The following is a 24,042-nucleotide window of genomic DNA, read 5'->3' on the forward strand; positions in this document are numbered from 1 at the left end:
GATCATGAGTCACCAACTGTGAAATTCCATGTGGAATGAAGATGATTAAGTCAATAATGTGTGAAATGGGATCATATCTGCTATACTTGTTACATCAATATATAGAGCAATGTTCAATGTGAGTCTCTTTTCATATATTTAAACACAAGTCCTTGTACAAGGACTGCCGAAAGAAATCTCTTGGTGCCTGCCACATTGACCATCGCCAGTGGGCTGATATCACCTCAAACCGTGCATCTTGGCGCCTCATAGTTCGGCGGGCAGCAACCTCCTTTGAAGAAGACCGCAGAGCCCACCTCAATGACAAAAGACAAAGGAAGAAAAACCCAACACCCATCCCCAACCAAACAATTTTCCCTTGCAACCGCTGCAACCGTGTCTGCCTGTCCTGCATCGGACTTGTCAGCCACAAACGAGCCTGCAGCTGACATGGACATTACCCCTCCATAAATCTTCCTCCGCGAAGCCAAGCCAAAGAATTTAAACACAATCTACACGTGCACTGAAATATTTATTGCTGCAGCCAAATTAACATGCAAAACATAGCAACTATAACTCCAAAAATTTAAATCATCACAAATTTAAGACATAATAAATATCAAAACATGAAATAGTAAATACTGTTGCATTTAGTGCAAGAAGAAAAAAAGTGTGATCTCAGTCATGCAGACAGATCTTTCGGTGATTCTGCGGTAGTTTAAGGTTAGGTTTGGAGTAGTACAGAGAGGTTCAAGAGCCGAAGAGTTCTTAGATCTAGAGGTGCTGGATGAGGCTTCTGTATCTTCTGCTTGAAGGGAACAGGAAGAGGAAATGGTATCCTTTCAAAGTTACCAGTGAATCAGTTGAGAGTATGACAGGATCACTGAACATTGTGGCTACAACTACACAAGAATACTCGGCAGTTAATAGGTTCAGTAAATCCACACCATGATTGGCTCAAGTTTAAGCAGAACTTCAGTGGAACAAAATAAAATTACTTGGAATAGAGTGGAGTGACAAGATTTTGAAGGTTCTAGGACTAAGCTGGGTGAGGAGAATTATAACAAAAGCTCTCTTTACAACCCTTTCTATCTGTGACTAGAAGCCCAGGTTCAAGCTTGCAGACTAAACTGAAGCATTGGCAAAGCAAATAAAATGTGTCTGATATATAAAAGTAATCTGTGGAATAACACTCATTAATCTGGAAGATTTCTTGCTTACTCTTTCACAACTAGTTTATCAAGTAGTTGATGATCACTCAGCAATATTCCATGTGTGAATGTGGGGAAATCACTCCTTTTGTCAAATTCTGCTCAGGTAACATCAACTGAGCTTCAATTTTTCTTATAAAAAACATACAAATATTGTACTTTAAGAATCAAAATTACAACTATTTCCTGGTTAGGATTACAACAATTTCAACTCCTGCTGCCATGAGCTGCAAAGGAGCGAAGTCAGATTTATTTCAGAAAATACAACTTTCATTTGGTAATCTCATCTTGTAAAATTATGCTCCCTCCTAGTTCAATGCGCCTTACTTCTGTGGTGCTCAGTTGCAACACTACATTTCAACTTTCTATCAATCAACTCTTTGCTTACTCACTCATATCAAGCTCAAGTTGTCTTGGTTTTAGAAGTCGGTCTTTGTAGTCTGTGCCAAATTATTATTCAGCCTAGCCCCACTGATGTGCACCCAGTCCATAGTCCTCTATACCCCACCCCCCCATCCATGTATCTGTTCAATTTTTTTTAAAGTAAAAATTGAGCCTGCGTTCACCACTTCAGCTGGCAGCTCATTCCACATTCGCACTACTCTCTGTATGAAGAAGCCCCCCCCTTATGTTCCCCCAAAATATTTCCTCTTGCAATTTTAACCCATCTCCTCTGGTTTGTATCTTAACTACTCAGTGAAAAAAGCCAATTTGCATTTACTTCATCTGTGCCCCTCATAATTTTGAATACCTCTGTCAAATCTCCCCTCATTTTTCTACATTCCAGGAAATAAAGTCCTCATCTCTTTAACTTTTCCCTGAAATTCGGGTAACAGCCTATTAAATCTCCTCTGCACTCTTTCAATCTTATTGATATCTTTCATGCAGTTAGGTGATGAAAACTGCACACAATACTCCAAATTTGGCTTCCACAATGTATTATACAACTTTACCATGAGATCCTAACTCCCATATTCAATAATTTGACTTATCAAGGACAATATGCCAAAAGCCCAAAAGCTCTCTTTTCAACCCTTTCTATCTGTGATGACACTTTCAGGGAATTATGTATCCATATTACCTGATCCTTCAATTCTATCACACTCCCCAGTCTCCTACCTAAGTTTGTCCTTCCAAAATGCAACACCAAACACTTGTCTGCACTAAATTCCATTTGCCATTTTTCCAAGGAAAATTTTCCAAATATTTTTCCAATATTTTCAAATTCTTTTATTCCTTCACCATCTCCAAATCCCACAAGGTACCCATGCTTTGCTGCCTCCTGCAGATTGTCAATTCTTATCATTCGGTTTTGGCAGAGATTGTTCAGTCACCAAGGCTCTGCAATTCTCATGTAAAATCTTCCTTTTCACTTTTATAGTTGTTCTTGTAACCTACCTCTTTGAGCCTACATTTTAGCCACATTACCTCACATTTTCTTGTGGATTAGTTTGATAAAGCTCCCAAATTCCTTGGGATGTTTTGGCTACATTAAACATGCTTTCCCACTCCCATTATTTTACCCATTCTTTAAAATTTGATCATCAGCTTTCTGTAATTCTATTCTTGCATCGAAACTGCATACAATCTGTGAACCCAAGATACCAACATCTAAATTTTACATGTATCACATTTATGTGTAACAGTCCTATTTACAATTTATGATACCTTGTCAAAAAAGCCAATTGACTTATGTAACTAAATGACCAAGCGTGAATACTGGATATTTATTGTTCCTACCAGAAACTTGGAATGCAAATGTTACATTTTAAAGCCCTCTGGTGCAAAATATTTTTTTAATTCTTGCATTGTGAACATCACAAACAAAAGCCAGACTTTCTTGCTTTCTGAATGCTTCATTGGATATAGTAGAGACAGTCTTGAACTACTATACTCTTTCACTGTTGCAAGGTAGTAAATTCAAGGATTTTTAACCTGGCGTTAGGAAGTTCTGGAAAAATATTTTCCAATGAGACTAATGTGCAAATTGGTAATGGTGGTATTCCCATACACGTGCTCTTTGGTCTTGGAAATTGTGATTTTGAAATGTTCCACTAAAGAGGCCTTAACAAATTGCTATGGCACATCCACTACTTTTCATCCAAAGTAGAGATCCCTTTCCCAGGACATCACATGTAAAATCCTCCCTTCCATCAAAAACATCTCCAGGGGACAACATTGTTTGACTGGTTTAATGTATCCTAGATTTTGTACTTTAAATGGACGGGAGGGGGGAGGTAGGGAGGATGGGATGGGAGGGGGGGGGGAGAAAATGGCACTGTATATGGGTGAAAAGGAAAAAGTGTGTATCATGGTTAATGTGATTTATGGTGTGAAAAATAAAAAATTGAAAAAAAAACATCTCCAGGGAACAATGCTGTCGGAGAGCAGCAGCAATCAAGGATCCACAGAGGTATAGGTTCCACGTGAATTGTATCACCAGGTTCAGGAACAGCTGCCACCCCCTCCACCATCAGACTCCTCTACAACAAACTCAATCAGGGACTTATAATCTAAGGACTCGTACTTTTGCTCTTTATTGCTTTTTTCTCTCTCTCTCTCTGTATTACAGTTTGTTTACAAGTGTACATTGAGTACTGTTTTTTTTTTGCACTACCAATAAGTGGTGATTCTGCCTCACAGGAAAAGAATCTCAAGACTGTATGTGATGTTAATGTGCAAAAGTAGATGACACATTTTTCTTGTTTGTTTTTCCTTTGTGTGAAGATGTTGTTTTATGGTTTTATTGTATTTTATATGTTTATATTTATTGGTTTGGAGGGGCGTGGGAAGGGGGGGAGGGAGGGAAGAGGGGAGAAAAGGGGGAAAATGTCACTGTGTATATTTAAAGAGAAATATCTGTACATATTTTGGTTGAAATGGTTCATAGTGTGATAAATAAAAATTTACAAAAAAAAATTGTATGTGGTCTCATGTATGTACTCCAACAATAAATATAAAATCTTTTAAGTTGTCAGCGAGATGCCAAATAACCACTGTTTTTTTTTCCAAAATGACATGTGTCCATCAGCATAAACATTTCATACTTGTTACTTACACACTTGAGGAATGGATGCTTCCTTTACATTTGCATTTGTTTCTTCCACTTCAACGTCTTTGTAGGAGCAAATTTCACCATAGTACAGGGCTATTCCAAGTTGGATGATACGGATAAGCATCGGAAGTTGTTGGTCTGTGATAGAGAGTTTCAGGCTTTCAACAAGGGCGTGGATCTGTAGAAACATTATTTCAGCTTTACTATTGAAATCTTTAAGTATGAAACAGAGCTGCAGATACAATCTTCAAGCTCAAATTTATTCAATGTAAATGCCTTCATCAGCATCTAACTCATCACAATGCGGCAATGAGTGTTAAACAAGAGAATCTGCAGAGGCTGAGTCGAATGCAATAGGCAAACATGCTGGAGAAACTCAGCGTATCACGCAGCATCTATAGGAAGTAAAGGGTAAGCAAAGTTTTGAGCCGGAGTGCTTTGTTAATACATGTCTGATTAGAAAAACGGGAGAAGGGGAGAGGAGGAAGACAGGAGGGAGGAAGCAGCACAGGCTAGAAGGTGAGAGGGTAGAGGGGGGGGGGGGGGAAAGCTGAGGCGAGGGGGGTTATCTCTCTAATATGAGAGGGAAATGAAGAGTGGGAGTCGAAGGAAAGGAAACAGAGGGTTAAGGGAAGAGAATCGAGCAGGGGTTTCACGGAAAGTAGCATACACACAGCTTACATAGCAGCAGATTTGAACCCGTCGCCTTGACATAACAGCACTGCATTAATCGCTTCGCTAACCATGCTGCCCAATTATTTAGTATTGCACTAATACATTTGAGGATGTGCAAATGGTCCAGGGAAAACACCATAAATAGCAAGATTCTGGACGTTTGAAGGGAGAGAAATTGTTGCAGATATTGTTAAATAATTAAAAATGATATACATGATGCTTTCCCACTCTGCAACTGGATCCTTGACTTCCTCAATAAAAGACCACAAGACCACAGTCAGTCCAAATCAGAAATATCTCCTCCTCACTGTCAATCAACACAGGCGCACTCAAGGATGCGTGCTAAGCTCACTGCTCTACTCACTCTGCACCCATGACTGTGTGCCCAGGCACAATTCAAATACCATCAACAAATTACCTGATGACACCACAGTCATTGGGAAAATCATAGACATCAATGAGGTAGCGTACAGGAGGGAGATAATCAGCTTATTGAATGGTGTCACAACAATGACCTCACACTCAACATGAACAAAACCGAGGAAATCAGGAGAGCTCATTGAGGGATCAGCAATGGAAAAGGTTAAAAACTTCAAATTCCTGGTGTCAACATCTCTGAAGATCTGTCCTGGGGTCTCAACGTTGATAATCACAAAGAAGTCTAGTCAGCGGCTTTACTTCGTGATGTTTGCAAATTTCTGCAGGTGTACTGTAGAGAACATTCTGATGGGTTGCATCACTGTCTAGTATGGGGATGCCAATGCATAGGACAGGTAAGAACTACAGAGAGTTGTGAACTTGGCCAGCACCATCACGGGCATGAGTCTTCACTCCATCAAAAATATGTACAAGAGGCAGTGTCTTAAGAAAGCACCCTCATCACCCAGGCAGGCCATGCCTTCCTCTCACTGCTACCATCAGGAAGGAGACACTGGAGCCTGAAGATGAACACCCAGCGGCACAAAGACAGCTTCTTCCCCGCTGCCATTAGATTTCTGAAAGAACAAATGAACCTCAGACACTAACTCACTTACTCTTTTGCACGATTTTAAAAAAATTTTTACTGCAATATTTGCACTGTAATTCTGCCACAAAATAACAAATTTCATGACATGCTCATGACAATAAATTCTGATGCTAATTCAGAGTTTAAGCTTAACTGTCACAATATACGGAGTTCATGAGAAGGGTTCTGCTGGATGCTCTGTTCACTGAAATAGCAGGGATCTCCCAGAAGCAACTAATTTCAATTCCCATACTGACATGTCTGTCCATGGTCTCATTCACTGGCAGACTGAGAACACCTTCAAACTGAAGGAAGACCACATCTGAGCACATTCCTCCAGCATTTGTGTGTTCTAACAGAGCGCATTGATATGGGATTTATTCAGGAGCCTGATGGCTCCTGAAAACTGTCTTTAGGCCTCTTGGTGCTTATTTTTCAGTTTTTCCAAAACAGAGTATCACAGCTAAAAAAAAACATCCTTTTTAACATATTTACACTTTTTTTTTAAGTATAATTCACTTCTCAAATACAAATACTGTATCAGCTTACTTGTAATTGACTTCTCTCCTCCAGAACTTTAAAAATTAAACAGCTAAAACAATTGTGATGGGCCCAGAGGACCCCAAAAACCAGCAGCGATAGAAATTCACCAAGACAAATGGTTATTTAAACAAAAGTCACTTTTAATTATCTTTGAACATGAAAATAGGATCAAACTATAACTTATTACTATTAACTTGACTTAATCTAACTTTACCCCCTTCTAATTCTAAGCGCACGTGTATGTAATATGTGTATAACTTCAGAAAAGTTCTTTGATTCACAGTCCAATCTCACTTCTCACTCCTCCAAGTTCACCAGTATCAGGCAATCCTTATACTGTGCACAGAATTTAAATTTATGAATCTTCACCAGGCTTTGGCACTGCCTGTCTCTCGCCCACCTGACTCACGCTGCCGGTCTCCCCCCCCCCCCCCTCGCCCACCCGGCTTGTGCTGCTGCCTCTCTCCCCACTTGCCAGATTTTGGAGCTTTCCGAATTTTAGATGTCTGGATAAAGGATCATGTACCTGTATTTGTTTGTGATCAACTAAAAAAAAACCCTCACAATGTATCTTCCAAAAACATATCTACACATAATATAAAATATAACATAATCTGTCACACAATTAAAGTGACAAACAGAAAATTATTTTAAAAAAAGAAAATTCAGCATCCCCCAGTCTTTCTAATCTAATTCCACTCTTTGAGGTGCTTCATTCCTGTTGTCTTTATGTATTTTCTTGGCTTTTTAGAACTGTGGGTTGTTGTTATAGCTGCACACCAAAGAGCCCTAGATAAGGTTGCCATATTTTGGCAAAATTATCATATTTATTTCTTATATTATATGTTATTTTCTCCATGAGCACACAGTTGTGCATCTCCGTGGACCATCGAGTGATGAGCAGGGTAGAGTCAGGCTTCCAGGTCATCGCATTCTTTGCTACTGACAGGGCAATATCTACAATTTTAATTTAGAGTTTACATCTGAGCACCCTTCAATCGGTTGGTAGCCACATCATCTGTTTCTGTTAGCCCTACCCCCATTTCCTGCTTCTCCTATCCCTGACTCCTTTCCTCTTGCTCTGTCTCTCCCTCTATCTCTGTCTTCTTTCCTTTCCTTCAGCTCTGCATTCACAGAGCCACCACCCTCCCGAGATCAATTCTCACCTATCCTCTCCTGTCCTCCTCTCCATGTCCAATTATGGCTTTTTGCCTGTTGGCCTGTGAACCTCCCTCTGCCCTTTCTCCCCTCATCCCCCAGCCTGATTTTTGCACATCCTTTGAAGAAGGGCTCAGGTCTGAAACATTGAAACATCTTTACTTTCCGTGGATGCTCTGAGTTCCTCCAGCATTTGTGTGTTTTAACAAAGCGCACGGATATGGGGTTTATTCAGGAGCCTGATGGCTGCAAAGAAAACTGTCTTTAGGCCTCGGTGCTTACTTTCCCACTCTTAAGTCTTCTCCCCAAAGAGAGATGAGAACAAAGTGTGTGACACTGTTAGCTAAAGGGAGTTATTTTTAGAATAAAATACAGTACAAGCAACATGAGAGCTCAAGTACACTGCACAGTTCCAGCCGTCACATTACAGGAATGATGTCATTTCACTGCGAAAGGTGCAGGGATTTATGAAGTTGTGCCAGAACTGCATAACTTTTGCTGCATGGAAAGGTTGAACAGAGTAAAATTGTTTTCTTTGGAACCGAGGCGGCTGAGAGGAAATTCAAGTGAGATGTATAAAATTATGAAGGGCCTGGAGGGAATAACTAGGACAGGCCTATTTCCCTTAGCAGAGTGGTTAAATTACAGTGGAATAGATTTAAAGTAATTGGTGGAAGGATTAAAGGGAGGATGAAGGCATTTTATTTTTACTCAGAAAGTGGTAGAAGTCTGGAATTCACTGTCTGAAAGCTAAGGCAGCAATCATTACGGTTTAAACAGTACTTGGATATCTATTTGAAGAGTTGGTTCAGCAGAGACTAAGATCTAGAGGCAGAATGAGGCAGGGTTGCTCCTTCTTGACTAACATAGCATGTTAGGGCCAAATGGCCTCCTTCCGTGTTGTACGTTTCCAATGACCGTGTAATGCTGCTGTAAAATTTTCAAAGCCCCGTCGGGGAACTTGGCTCTAATGAATCATCTTTAGTTTGCAAATTCTCCAGTGGCCTTGCCCATCCTAACAGATGTCTTTGGCTTGGCTTCGCGGACGAAGATTTACGGAGGGGGTAGATGTCCATGTCAGCTGCAGGCTCGTTTGTGGCTGACAAGTCCGATGCGGGACTTGTAACAGATGTAACCACCGCCAAAACAAGCACATCCAAATATATCCACCTTGCTCCCAATTCTGTCCTTTGTGCATTCCAAATCACAATTTGGGTGACCATTATTTCAGTTTGTTTTTATCAAAGTATATCTGGTGCAGTAAGAAGGGTTCTTCTGTGAGCAGAATTTATAAAATTCATCTTGCCAGGTGAAGCACACAGTTTCCAATGAAAAGAAAAATCAAATAGAGCCAAGCAAAGACAATATGAGAGCATAATAAAGGGGCTCATTCTGGAACCTGAAGACTGTGGGAAAGAAAGTCTTGAAGCTCGCTGGTGTGTGCTTTCACACTCATTGTCTTTCTTACCGATGGGAGGAGGGAAAAGTGAGTGTGTCCAAGGTGTGATGGATCCTTCAGTATGTTAGCTGCCTTTCCTAGATGCAGATGGGAGTAGGGGAGGGAAATCTGTGTTAGGTTCTGAGCTGCATTCACTACCTCCTGTCACTTCCAATGATCGTGAACAGAACAGTTCCCATACCGTGCTGTGATCCATCCAGCAACTACGCTTTCATTGGTGCATTGATGAAGCTTTGTCATTTCCTCTTAAACCTCGCCACTGGCCTTCACTCTTTCAAAATACTCATCTCGCCTCCATTCATTTGTCAGTTTCCCCAAACCTCTGTGCTACATCTTGTTTGATAATGTTCCAGTGAAGTGGTCTGTAACATGCAACTTAGTTAAGGGTGCCACAGAACTGCAAAATTCTTGCTATTCTTGTTGATCCTAATGTCCGTGAAATAATCAAGTGCACAAGTGAAATCCTCAGTTCCAAACACAATGTTAAAAAGTTATTTGGTAACCAGAGGGGAATGTTTATCATCTTAAAAGAACACAAGATTTATTTATTCAATGCAAAGCTGCCAGGATTAAGAATATCCTACTAGAAACAAACAATGGCAAAGAAGAAATCATAACACTTTTAAAATTAGACAATTTAAAAGGGAATACATTTAAGAGAATGTGGAAAAAGCATGGGAAAGGAACTGTCTTTCACAGAGATTTAGGAACAATAAGCCAAATGGTTTCCTTCTGTTCTGTAAAATGATTTCATTTTATTGCCAGGAAGCTTATTATAAGAATTACAGATATATTTGTTATCTTGGCTATATCTTCACGAAAAACGTACCATGGTACTGGTTTAATACATTTTTGGCAGGAAAGATGGAGGGTGAAACAACAGATCGACTCGCTGATAATTGTTCATCTTGTTTTGATACAACAGCCCAGAAAATACATATTATGTGGGGTCTGGAAAAGCTTAAGTCATTCATTTCAAATAATAAGCATCTGGCAACTTTTATTGACAGCTCTTTGGGACTTTTACCAGATCTATCTTTAAATTTCTTGCACATATTTTTTTTTCATCCTTTTCCGTTTCTTGGGCAATCTTGAAAAGAAGCATAGCTGAAGTCATCAGGCTTGAGTACGGAGCCATCACAACTAATGCTGGCAACAATCTGTTCTACAGACATTAATATTCACTGAATTAACCAATTTACACTGCAGTTCAGTGCAACTTTGTTATCTGCTGCCATCTGTGAAGAAAGTCCTATTCTTTTGGCCTGTGCTGACTACTTGCAAGAATTTGCTGCTCCACACTTGCCCATTGCAACAATTTATCGCCCAGCCCAAGCCACAAGCTTGATGAAATCGGTCATCTGAAGTCAAGGAAGATCATCATATTAAATTAAATGCTCAAATTCAATTGGGTTTTCTATTTAACCTTCAGTTTTGCAATTTGGAGCAGCTGAGCTTCGACTAAGAACATATTGAGGAAGATAATCTACAACTATGTCTGAGACAATGAACTAGAGAAAGGATCCTAAAGGTATGGGCATTTCCACAATATAATGGAAGTGTATTCCTTCAAAACCAACACAGAAAACAAATAATAATTTATCACACTCTACGGCTAAAATGATGTTACTTATAAATTAATTTATCACTCGCAACATGTTACATAGCAGTAATTCAATCATTAGGTGTCCCACTGAACTGGACCAGTTTGTCAATGTCAGCAGAACTCCATAATGAATTAAAGCTTTGAACTCAAAAGTTGCGACAATAAAACTGAATGGATTATCAGAGTGATTTTTACACCAAGGCATCACACGGGTGGTTTAATTCCACCCAAGGATTACAGGGAGACAAAAACATGTAGAAATAAAAGTTGCAAGCTGGATTTCAGAGAATCGGACACCTTTCTTCCTAAAAAAAAACTCTGGATTGTTGCTTCCTTTCAATTGTATGAAAAATGTTCAATGCCACAGAGATAAATAGTGTAAATGGTTGACAAGCAACCTTATTTTTTTCGACAGACCAAGGACGACCTTTTACAAACTCATGGAAAACTAGTGTAAAGTGAGCTACAAACAAGATTTTTTGTTTTGTTTTGTTGGGAAATATTTTGAGCATTATTGGTTTTCATCTGCAAACTTACAACCTTGTTTTACATGTTACTTGTAACATTAGTCTTTGCCTTGGACTATCTATCACAAGTCCACAACTACAGTTTGAGAAGTACTGTGAGAGTCCAGTAGGCAGGAAATCAGGGGCATTTGATATTGAAAAATTATAACTTTGAATTATGTAAAATTTACAATGTAGCAGGGCATCTGTTCAATAGCATGTGATAGGCACATAAAGCAGGAAGCAGCGATATGACCCCTTGCCATTCAGTAAGACCCATGCCTCATCCTTTTGCACAATATTATCTTCATGAACTTGATTCCCTGATTATCTAAAAAATATATTGATCTGTCTTGAATATACACATCAACTGTGCCTACAAATCCCTTGTGAGTGGAGAATTCCAAAAAATTAATAATTCTCTGGGTTAAGAAATTCCATCTCATCTGTGCCCTGAAGGCCACCCATTTATTGACATGTCTAAGGAATCTACGTCATTCCACATTCTCACTTTCTTTGAAAAATTGCCAATTCATTTATTAGTAAACAAATGACAATACTTATGCACATTCTTGTTCAGCCAGTGCATCAAAGATTATGTGGGGAAAGCCAGACTGTGGAGCCAAGTGGGAAAATGGATCAGCTCATGATTGAATGGCAGGCCAGTCTTGATGGGCTGAATAACTGATTTCTGCTCCGATGCTTTATGGTCTTAGCACATAAAATTTAGATCCAATGGCTCAAATTTTGTGGCTTCATACGAACTCTAATCCTGTAACTTACACATGTAGCCCACAGAAGGAGACTCAAAAGAATGAAGACATTGGAATGCAGAGAATTCTGCAGGTGAGGCCGCATATTTGGAGGAAAGGGAACGGTCAACCATCACTTTTGCTCCACAATGACCACTGATCTTGATTTTAATCCCACAGAAGTCCTGGTTTCTAGCATTGGCATGGAATTAACCCAGAGAAGGCATCAAGACCACCCAGCTATGATACCCCAGTCCTCAGAGTCAACAGGACAGCATAAATCTTTTCAGGATTCCCAATCTCTTACAAGAATCTTTGGCTTGGCTTCGCGGACGAAGATTTATGGAGGGGGTAAAAAGTCCACGTCAGCTGCAGGCTCGTTTGTGGCTGACCAGTCCGATGCGGGACAGGCAGACACGATTGCAGCGGTTGCAAGGGAAAATTGGTTGGTTGGGGTTGGGTGTTGGGTTTTTCCTCCTTTGCCTTTTGTCAGTGAGGTGGGCTCTGCGGTCTTCTTCAAAGGAGGCTGCTGCCCGCCAAACTGTGAGGCGCCAAGATGCACGGTTTGAGGCGTTATCAGCCCACTGGCGGTGGTCAATGTGGCAGGCACCAAGAGATTTCTTTAGGCAGTCCTTGTACCTTTTCTTTGGTGCACCTCTGTCACGGTGGCCAGTGGAGAGCTCGCCATATAATACGATCTTGGGAAGGCGATGGTCCTCCATTCTGGAGACGTGACCCATCCAGCGCAGCTGGATCTTCAGCAGCGTGGACTCGATGCTGTCGACCTCTGCCATCTCGAGTACCTCGACGTTAGGGGTGTGAGCGCTCCAATGGATGTTGAGGATGGAGCGGAGACAATGCTGGTGGAAGCGTTCTAGGAGCCGTAGGTGGTGCCGGTAGAGGACCCATGATTCGGAGCCGAACAGGAGTGTGGGTATGACAACGGCTCTGTATACGCTTATCTTTGTGAGGTTTTTCAGTTGGTTGTTTTTCCAGACTCTTTTGTGTAGTCTTCCAAAGGCGCTATTTGCCTTGGCGAGTCTGTTGTCTATCTCATTGTCGATCCTTGCATCTGATGAAATGGTGCAGCCGAGATAGGTAAACTGGTTGACCGTTTTGAGTTTTGTGTGCCCGATGGAGATGTGGGGGGGCTGGTAGTCATGGTGGGGAGCTGGCTGATGGAGGACCTCAGTTTTCTTCAGGCTGACTTCCAGGCCAAACATTTTGGCAGTTTCCGCAAAGCAGGACGTCAAGCGCTGAAGAGCTGGCTCTGAATGGGCAACTAAAGCGGCATCGTCTGCAAAGAGTAGTTCACGGACAAGAGAATATTCTCCCAGAATCACAGTGCGGCTTTCGCGCAAACAGAGGAACCACTGACATGGTCTTTGCCCTCAGACAGCTCCAAGAAAAGTGCAGAGAACAAAACAAAGGACTCTACATCACCTTTGTTGACCTCACCAAAGCCTTCGACACCGTGAGCAGGAAAGGGCTTTGGCAAATACTAGAGCGCATCGGATGTCCCCCAAAGTTCCTCAACATGATTATCCAACTGCACGAAAACCAACAAGGTCGGGTCAGATACAGCAATGAGCTCTCTGAACCCTTCTCCATTAACAATGGCGTGAAGCAAGGCTGTGTTCTCGCACCAACCCTCTTTTCAATCTTCTTCAGCATGATGCTGAACCAAGCCATGAAAGACCCCAACAATGAAGACGCTGTTTACATCCGGTACCGCACGGATGGCAGTCTCTTCAATCTGAGGCGCCTGCAAGCTCACACCAAGACACAAGAGAAACTTGTCTTACAAGAATATCGTTTTGCTGAATATACATCAGATTATGATAGTCAAAAAAGATAAATGGGACTACATTTGATTTCGATAGTTGATCTTTGTGAGTGTGCTATGGAGCATTAAACATAAAAAAAGATTTAAACTGGTTGGAAATTTAAATTTTTAAAATTTGAAATGTGAACTCTTAATTCACAAAAATGAAGCGGAAGTGTAAAAGTGGATGACACAAATTTCTTGTTTATTTTCATTGTGTGATGACATTGTTTAATGGGTTTAATGTATCATATATGTTGAACGTTGAGTGGGTGGGGAGGGGGGTGGGAAGGAGGGAGGAAAGGGAGGGGGGAAAGGGGGAGAAAATGAGACTATATTCAAGAGGGAAAGGTTTAGGTAGGTGTATTTTGGTCAATATGGTTCATAGTGTGAAAAATATTTTTTTTAAATGAAGTGGAAGTGGCAGCTTGATATCTGGTGAGCTATGGGCAGACCTCATCATTGCAAAATCAAGTAATCATGATTTTACAGCACAGAAATGGGCCCTTTGGCCTATCTTGTCCATGTGGACCAAGTTGTCCACCTCAGCCAATCCCATTTGCCTGCTTGCAGCTCAGATCCCTCCAAATCTTCACTATCAATGTACCTATCTAAATGTCTTTTAGTCATTGTAACTGTACTCAGCTCTATCACTCATTCCACATAACCACCATTATCCTCAATGAAAAATTATGGCCTTTAGTTTTTGGTTCCCCTACCATGGGAAAAACACTATGACTGGGCTATGCAATTCTATCAATGCAGCATGCTGTCTGGGATTTGATGGTGCCATGCTGCAATCAACTACCCCAATGTGCTGGGAGATTGTCTCTCAAACAGGAAGAAGGTAGACAAATCCCCTGGTCCTGATGAGATGCATCCCAGGGTACTGAAAGAAATGGCGGGAGTTATAGTCGATACATTGGTAGTTATTTACCAAAATTCTTGGCAGGTCCCAGCAGATTGGAAGACAGCAAATGTCATACCACTTTTTAAAAAGCTTAACGTCTATAGTCGGGAAAATGCTTGAAGCTGTCATTGAGGATGAAATAAGAGGCATTTAGAACAAAGGGGTTCCAGCAGGCAGGCACAGCATGGATTCAGAAAGGGCAGGTCTTGTTTGACAAACTTGCTAAGTTCCTTGAGGATGTAATGGGTGCGGTAGATAGAGGGGAACAGGTTGATGTTATATATTTGGATTTCTAGAAGGCGCTTGATAAGGTACAACACAAAACACTTATCAATAAGATGCAGATGAATGGAGTTGGGAGAAATATATTGGGAAGGATTGAGGATTTCTTAACTGACGGAAGGCAGAGTCTGGATAAATGGATGTTTTTCTGATTGGCAGATAAAAGTGGGGGGCCATAGGGGTCGGTGCTGGGCCCACAGCTGTTCACCATGTACATTGATGATTTGGAAGAGGGGACAGAGTGTCGTGTAGCCAGGTTTATAGATGATACTAAATTGAGTGGAAAAGCAAATTGTACAGAGGATGTGGAGAAGCTGCAGAAAGATATAGTTAAGTGAGTGGGCAAAGGTCTGGCAAGTGGAGTACAAGGTTAGTAAATGCGAGGTCATCCACTTTGGTAGGAAAAATAGAAGAGCAGATTATTATTTAAATGATGAAAAACTGCAGCATCCTGTATTGTAGGACTTGAGATTACTTGTGCATGATTCGCAAAAAATTGTGTTGCAGGTTATTAAGAAGAGAAATGGAATGTTGGCCTTCATCGCTAGAAGAATTGAATTCAAGAGTAGAGAGGTCATGCTGCAACTGTACAAGGTCCTGGTGAGGCCGCACCTGGAGTACTGTGTGAGGGTCTGGTCTCCATACTTGAGGAAGGATATACTGGGCATGGAGGCAGTCCAGGTTGATCCCAGAGATGAGGGGGTTGACCTACGAGGAGTGACTAAATCACCTGGCATACTCATTCCAATTCAGAAGAATGAGAGGAGATCTTATAGAAACATATAAAATAATGAAAGGGATAGATAAGATAGAGGCAGGAAAATTGTTTCACTGGAAGATGAGACCAGAACGAGGGGACACAGAATCAAGATTCAGGGCAGTAGATTTACGATGGAGATAAGAAAAAACTGAGTCGAGAATCTGTGGAATTCTCTGCCTAGGGAAGCAGTTGAGGCTAATTTGTTAAACATATTTATGGTTCAGTAAGATAGATTTTTACATAAAAAAGGAATGAAGGGATATGGGGAAAAGACAGGTTGGTGGAGTTGAGTCAATGATCAGATCAGCCATGATCTTATTGAATGACGGAGCAGGCTTGATGGGCCGGGTGGCCGACTCCTGCTCCTATTTCTTATGAAACAGCATGGCACAGGGACTGGTAATCAACACTCTGAGGTGAATATCAATCTACCTGATTGATATTGAGAAGAAACTGGTTGTCTCACTGGAGTAGATATATTCTTCAGAGAAACAAATATCCTTTTCTTGCTTAACTTAATTCAGAAACTTCTAAAAAAAACGTGCATCAACAATTTATGTTCAATTTCCTATTTCAACATCAAAAGACATTAAACTAATTAATTTAATTCTTCCAATTTATAAAATCCAGTTTTCTGGCTGCAATTATTTGACTTTGAATAAAGCACTTTTTTACTGTTTTTTTGGTTGTATTTTTCTACCAAGTTGTTTCGCCCCAAATTCATTTGAGGCTTCCATGATTCTAATTATGCTTTTGTGTACCTGAATAGATAAATTCTATCATTTCATCACATATGATCTCCAGATTCCAGGAAAAGAAAGAATTTTGTGCCTCGTATATGGTGGAAAGACGTTTGGGTTGTCACAATGTGATTTATTACATCCACAATTAATATGGCTAGTCCAGTTCAGTGTCTGATTAATTTGATGTACTGGTCGTGGGAGATTCAGAATGACACGTCATTGAACATTAACAAAGGGTGGTTTGAATTCTCCTTATTAGCTGTCACTCGTGTTACACAAATACTATTTGTTACTTGGTCTGAAAGTTGTCCATAACCTGCTGCATATCTGCACACGCTTTGGCATTATCTGAAGAACTCCAAATGGAACTGTTTAATTATAAGTAAACCATCACTCCTTCTGACCTTAACTTTGATCATAGCACTTTCTGTGTGCTTGCTGCCTGAGCACTACTTTCAAGGGCGCTAAGTTAACAGCAACGACATCAGGAGTCATTTACAGCCCAGAACGGAGAAATAGGGCAAATTTTCTTCCCAACAGGAAATTACTGAACTAAATGTGTTTTTACAACAATCCAGCTGTTTCATAGTCACCATCACTGATTCAGATTAATATAATTTACTGAATTTAATTTCCTCAGCTGCCATTATAGATTTTTAACAATTTGATCAGGGAATGCCAAAAAACATTGGTTTTGGCTTTAATTGTGGAATGAAGTGCAATGACATAATCATTCCACAATTGCAAGTTCACAGCTTAGTCACAGACATCCACTTACAATTTTCCACAAACATTCCCCAAAAATAATTTAGACTGACCGACTGAGGGAGTCATTACCCATGTTTTACAAAATTCTCTTAGAAACATACCTTAATAATTGATGGAATTTTAGAGTTGAGATTGTCGTAAGTAAAGTGCAGTCTGGTGCAGAAGGAGCATTTGTAGAGCAAAGGGTCCTGATAAAACTCAATCTTTCCGCTTGCATTTCGCTTGTCCAGACAAACCGTGCAATCAGCAAAATTGATCACCTTTCGCAACACCAATTCTGGAGCTGAAGAGCAATCAGCAGAATTAAGTTATGACAAAAAAAAAATCACAGCAACAGGGTATGAATGGCCAAAATAGAAAGCTAACACCCTCCACATAAATTTATATTTAAAACTTAGATATACAGCATTGTAACAGGCCATTTTGGCCCATGAGCCCGTGCTACCCAATTGCACCCAAATGGCCAACAAACCCCAGTACATTTTGAACAGTAGGAAGACACCAGAGCCCCTGGGGAAACACCACGCAGACATGGCGAGAACATTCAAAATCCTGACAGACAGCACGAGATTCTAACCCCAGTCCCGATCGTTGGCATTGTAACAGCGTTGTGCTAACCACTTCGCTAACCATGCCACCATGATGATATTGATTCTGTATTTTTGGGTTAATATTTTATGTGAATATTTAACATTGAATCTATCCACGTCAACATTTCCACTGAGAGATGTTAACAGCCTATCAAAATCTCATTATTTTGGCACTGGCGTATGCAAAATAAAATAACGTTTTTCTTTTAAAAAAGCATTATGTAATTTACAATAACTTAATTGAATGTATCTGGTAAAACACCACGCCTGTTGTCAGTTAGGATTCTGCCTTTTTCAATCTTTTTATTAACATTTCATCATCTACTCAGCAAAAGGAGAATAGAAGTAACACAATTAAAATGGGATGTCCAAGCCAACATAGTATAAGTATCCACATGTAAATACTAAAGAGTGAAAATGTGACATATTAGAAATAATTATTCTACAAGAAAACAGAGATAAAGAAATAATTATAATCAAATAAAACAACTTCTCTACTAAAAAACTTTAAAAATCAACAACATTAAAAAAAACTGAGCAGCCTATCCAGAGGATCTGTCGAATAGTTTAAAACAGAGCTCCGGCCCACACCTACAGATAACAAAAACGCATGAGTTTTATTACGCTTGGAAAGGAAGAGTTAATTCACAGAATAATTCTGGTTATATTCCATGAAAGTTATTAATAAATGGTTTCCATGTTTCTTCAAATGTAGTAGTTGTATGTAAAGTAAAACCTGATTTTTTTTTCTAAATTTAAGAAAGATATAACATGAGAAAAGCATTGAAATAATGGAGAATCAGAGTTTTCCATTTAAGTAAAATGGCTCTTCTACCAAATAATGTACAAAAATCTATAATTCCATACGCAGAAGTAGGCAAACAACCTACTTCTGTAATTCCAAAACGAGCAGTCAAAAATATGTTTACAAAATTTTTCTAACATGGGATATGACCAAAACACATAAGTCAATGAAGCCGCATCAGTATTGCATCTATCACAAGTAGAGCTCGTACTAGGAACAATGTAAACTAGTTTATCTTTTGACATATTAAGCTTTACGACCAATTTTAAACTGTACTAAAGAATGACGTGCACAAAGGGAAGAAGTATTAACTAGTCTAGTAATTCTCCATGTTTCAGGAGACAATGTTAGTTGAAGTTCTGATTCCCATGTTTGTCGAACCTTACCTATGGAGACTCATCTCATATTTAATATGAGTGAAAATAATACCAATTAAATCCTTCTGAAAGGGGTTTAACTGGAACAAAGTGTCAAGTAAATCTGGTTGTTGTAATGTTAGATAATTATACATTAATGTATTCATGAATTTGGTAAGATTTAGAGTAGGTTTACATACATACACACATTTTAAAACAGATCTTATTTGAAAGACTGAAGAATTCATATTCAATAACATTGCAGGATATCTGGAGAATGTGATGCACATTTCACAAGTAGGTACTAATTGAACTGACATCATAAAATGAAAGACCATTGTTTTGGAGGGGACAAACTGGCTACAAGTACCTTTCTGCAAAGTGCTCACAGAAAGGTCACTCCCAAGACAACATCTTCACCAAGGAGAAGAACTGTTGTTTGCTAAAGAAGGTGGGAGTTTTTGCAAATGAGAGAGTCTCATGGGCTTTCTGGCAGTCTCAGTTTAAGAGAGAGAGGGAGAGAAGACAAGCCCTCTCAGCTTGAAAACGACTGAAACAAGAGCTGGTTGGAAAAAGAAAGTTCCAAAGCAATGGATGACTGGAAGTGCTATCTGTCTGATGTTTCTATTGGAATAAAAGGTACAGAACAGAATTCTGTGGTGGCCTGAAAGAAAGAGGTTACCATCTGGAAAACCCTGATGGGGCAAGTTTTATCAGTGAGACATTGAGGTGACTAGTACCTCAGTTGTGGAAATCCTGGAACAACAAATCTCTCTCTGCAAACCCTACAAGAACCTTCCTGAGCGGTAAACATTTACCTTTCGAGCACCAAAGCCTGGTGAACTTTATACAAGTTAAATTCTGTGCACAGTATAAGAATTTCCTGCATCCTGAGAACTTGGAAGGAAAAGTGAGATTGAACTGTGAACCAAATAACTTTTCTTAAATTTAACACACACATCACATACATGTGCGCTTAGAATTAGAATGGGCTTAATTTAGGTTAGTTAAGTATAGAAATAAGTTAAAATTTGATTCTGTTTTCATGTTTAAAATTGATTAAAATAACTTTGTTTTAAAAACCACTTGTCTTGGTGAATGTCTATTGCTGCTGGGTTTTGGGATCCTTTGGGCTCATAACAATGGTAAACTATATTTGGTAGAAACCAAACCACCATCAGCGAATAAATCAACAGAAGAGAACTTTCCTTTAATCTTCCAAATAAGGAAGGTTTGGTCATGAGTCGATGGCATAATAAAGTAATTAAGATATATATTAGCCAAGGCAAAAAAAAATTATTCCCAAAAAAACCTTTGATATTGTGACAGAGTATATAGATATGTTTTTGGGAGATAAATTGGGAAAGGTTTTGTTAGACTAGGTTACATACAAATACTTTAAAACAGATCTTATTTAAAATACTGGAGCTCTGTCCCATGGTAGACGTATCAGCTCCAGAGCCTTTGCAAGAGCTTTAATGAGTGCTCAAGAAACTTCACCAATGGGTTGTTGTTTACAAAAGGCAACAGATAAAAGAGCATGTTGGAGCCGCATTCTGTCTGGAAGAGAACTTGCTGTTCTGAGAAGATCATTGCAAGCAGAGAGAGACAGACAGACAGACACACACACACAGATCACTTGTACAGTGTTACAGCCAGCAGCTGGGACTTGAACAGGACAAGCTGGCAAGCTTTTGTAAGATGGCCTGGTCAAAGTCCTTGTGGTTCATGCAAGACTGGCTGACTAATGTTTCACTTGAAATAAAAGAAACAAAAAGGAACTCTGTGGTGACCTGAAAGAAAGAGGTTATCATCTGGAAAACCCTGAAGGGGCAAGTTTCATCAGCAAGATGGAAGTACATCAATTGTGGATATCCTGGAACAATAAATCTCTCTCTGAAAACCGAAAAGAACCTTGCTGAGTGGCACCAAAGCCTGGTGAACTTTATAAATGTTAAATTCTATGTATAGTGTAGGAATAGCCTGCAACCAGTGAACTTGGAGGAATGAGAAGTGAGATTGGACTGTGAACCAAAGAACTTTTCTGAACTTTCACACACATTACATACATACTTGTGTGTTTAGAATCAGAAGGGGGTTAAGTTAGGTTAAGTAAGTCAATAGAGATAAGTTAAAGTTTGATTCTATTTTAATGTTCAAAGATAATTAAAAGCAACTTTTGTTTAAGTAACCATTTGTCTTGGTGAATATCTATTGCTGCTGGGTTTAGTGTCCACTGGGCTCAAAACAATATTGAAACCAAATAAATAATTAATATTCAATAATTGGATTGAAAATATACTTATTGATCTTAAATTATCTAAAACATAATGCTGGTTTTAAAAAAAGAAGCTGTGGAATAATTCTGGACAGATTTCAATTCCAAATCTACCAAGAGTAGACAATCAAATGTATAAAAGTAATAAATCCAAAAAATAATATATCAAATCTTAACTGCCCAATAGTAAAATCTCAAATTTGGTAATGCCATACCACCATCCTTCTTAGGTTTCTGTAAGTGAAGCTTATTCAATCTGGCTCCCTTACCATTCCAAATATAAGATGAAATTTTAGAATCAATATTATCAAAATAAGATTTAGGAATAAAAATTGGGACAGCTTGAAATAGGTATAAAATTTTAGGTAATGTTATCATCTTAACAGTATTAATACGACCAATCAAAGACAAAGTCACTGGGGACCATCAAGTAAAAAATTGTTTCACAAAAACGAAAGGAGGACATTTTAATTTTAACATATCTTTAAATTTACTCATGATGTTAACACTTAAATAAGTAAAATACTCTTTAACAATCTTAAATGGTATATTATCATTAATAGGATCATGTGAGTTTATTGGGAATAATTCACTTTTATGAAAATCTAGTTTATATCCAGAAAAACTTCCAAATTCCGATAGTAAAGAGAGCATTGCAGGAATTAGGATTCTTATTTCATTAGAAGCCAAGAGGAAGAAGGTAAAAGTGAACAAATAAAGCCTCAAATTAATAACCCCCCCCCCCCCGCAAAAAAAAACATTCAAAACTATTTGGCTTCATAGTTGAGAAGATAAACCTGCAATGCCAGATGTGGGAAAATTAAAACATATTTGTTACCATATGTGGTGATGAAAAATTAATCCTAAGAGTAGAAAAACATTCTGTTATCTGCATCTCTCATTCCTGACCATGAGGTATCGAGTTATTATTTTTGTCAATAGGATAACTGATTAGAAGATTTCAACTACTTTAAAATTTAATATTTGCTTTGCAAGAAAAAGAAACTGATTCAAATTTGCAATTTTCCAACAACAGAGTCAATCTTGTATACTCTCAAGCAGAAATGGCTAAACACAAAATTGCCACCCACAATTCATTCAAATAGCAGGAGCAAGCAAACATCTGTTTGATTGAATATGTTATCCAGCAATTTATATCAAGGCAGAACTACTTTAAATTCTGCAGCATTACTAATTACTGCATTCCTCTGAATTCAACCTCGTACAAGAGTAGAACATGGAGTTGAGCCCATTTGGAACAGAACTTGGATGATGAAAACAGTTAAGGTACTGAATTGGGCTAAATGACCAAACACAACATTACTGATTCTAAAAAGTAATTTAGTGTATAGTCATTTCTGCTAAAATTACATAAAATATAGAGGATGCTTTCAAAAATTTTTAAAAGTCAAGAAGGTGGTCAAGACATTCGATTCAGTAAAAATTAATTTCTCGGAGGTATTAGAAAAGTTGGTGGAACTTAAATAGCAAAGCCACTTGGAAGAGGGTGTATCTGAGGATTTAAGAAGAGAAGAAACTTGTTCAGAAAAAGGGAGCGAGGATAATTGCAGCAACTCAAAGCTAGTAATCACCTCGAGGAAACGCTATTAATTCAGGTACGCCAGGGATGATTTGTTAATGGAAACATTGTTTAACAAATTTTGTGATAGCATGGAAACAAAGTTGGCAAAGTAGCAGACAGTAATGGGGTATAGGCGAATGGTTTGATTGGATCGTTGATTGAATCTCTATCTAATGCCTAAACTTAGTCATTGTAGATTGTACCTCGAAGTCCAGGCATTGTTTTGAGTTGTATATTAATGATTTAGATCATGGAATGCATGGCAATGTGACCAAGTTTGCAGATGATATAAAGGTGGGTGGAGGAGCAGGTAGTGTTAAGGAAATGGTGAGGCTGCAGAATGACTTAGACAGATTAGGAGAAGGGGCAAGAAGTGGCAAATGAAACACAATGCACTTTGGTAGAAAAAAATAAACAGGAAAACTATTTTCTGAATGGGGAGAAAAATGAAAATACCCAGATGCAAAGGTGCCTGGGAGTCCTCCAACAGGATGGCTTGAAGGTAAACTTGCATGTTGAGATGGTGGTGAAGAAGGCAAATGCAATCTGGCATTCATTTCAAGAGGTATAAAATATAAGAGCAGAGATGTGATTACGAGTCTTTATAAGGTTCTGGTGAGACTTCACTTGGAGTATTATGAACAGATTTGGGCTCCTCGTTTAAAAAAAAAGATGTACTGACATTGGAGAGGACTCAGAGGAGGTTAACAAGGATGATTCTGGGAATCAAAAGATTTTCATATGAGGATATGCTCTTGACCTCTACTCATATGAATTTAGGAGAAAGAGGGAGAATCTCATTGATACATTTCAAATGTTGAAAGGCATGGACAGAATAGATGTAGAAAGGTTGTTTCCCATGGTGGGAAAGTCTAAGTTAAGAGGGCACTACATCAGAATTGAAGGGTGTCCGCTTAGAACAGAGATGCGGAAGAATTTCTTTATCCAGAGGGTGGTAAATCTGTGGAATTTGTTCCCACATGTGGTTCGAGAGGCCAAGTCATTTAGAGAATTTGAGACTGATTGATAGGCACATGTCAAACTCAGGCCCGCGGGCCAAATATAATTATATTTGGCCCGCAAGATCATATCAAATATGTATTAGAGCTGGCCCGCTGGCCGCCGCGCCAGTCTAGTGCATGCACAGCTAATACTACAAATCCCAGAATGCTTTGCAAACGCATTGGTGCCGG

At 39.2% G+C, this 24,042-nt stretch overlaps 1 protein-coding gene across 17 annotated transcripts in view; it reads right to left on the reverse strand.

The window, feature by feature from the left end:
* Positions 1 to 24,042, reverse strand: part of LOC138755825 (intermembrane lipid transfer protein VPS13B-like) — a 1,263,706-nt gene that overhangs the window by 1,075,379 nt on the left and 164,285 nt on the right. For all 17 annotated transcript variants that reach the window (XR_011352575.1, XM_069922506.1, XM_069922508.1 and 14 more), the window contains 2 exons: positions 17,340 to 17,521; positions 4,249 to 4,423 (listed from right to left, as the gene is read on the reverse strand). Coding sequence is in view for 16 of the 17 variants with exons in the window: in XM_069922506.1 (XP_069778607.1) it covers positions 4,249 to 4,423; positions 17,340 to 17,521 (357 nt within the window). In the remaining variant the exon portion in view is untranslated. The remainder of the gene's footprint in view (positions 1 to 4,248; positions 4,424 to 17,339; positions 17,522 to 24,042) is intronic.

Source organism: Narcine bancroftii, chromosome 2 (assembly GCF_036971445.1).
Source record: "Narcine bancroftii isolate sNarBan1 chromosome 2, sNarBan1.hap1, whole genome shotgun sequence".
Classification (NCBI taxonomy): Eukaryota; Metazoa; Chordata; class Chondrichthyes; order Torpediniformes; family Narcinidae; genus Narcine; species Narcine bancroftii.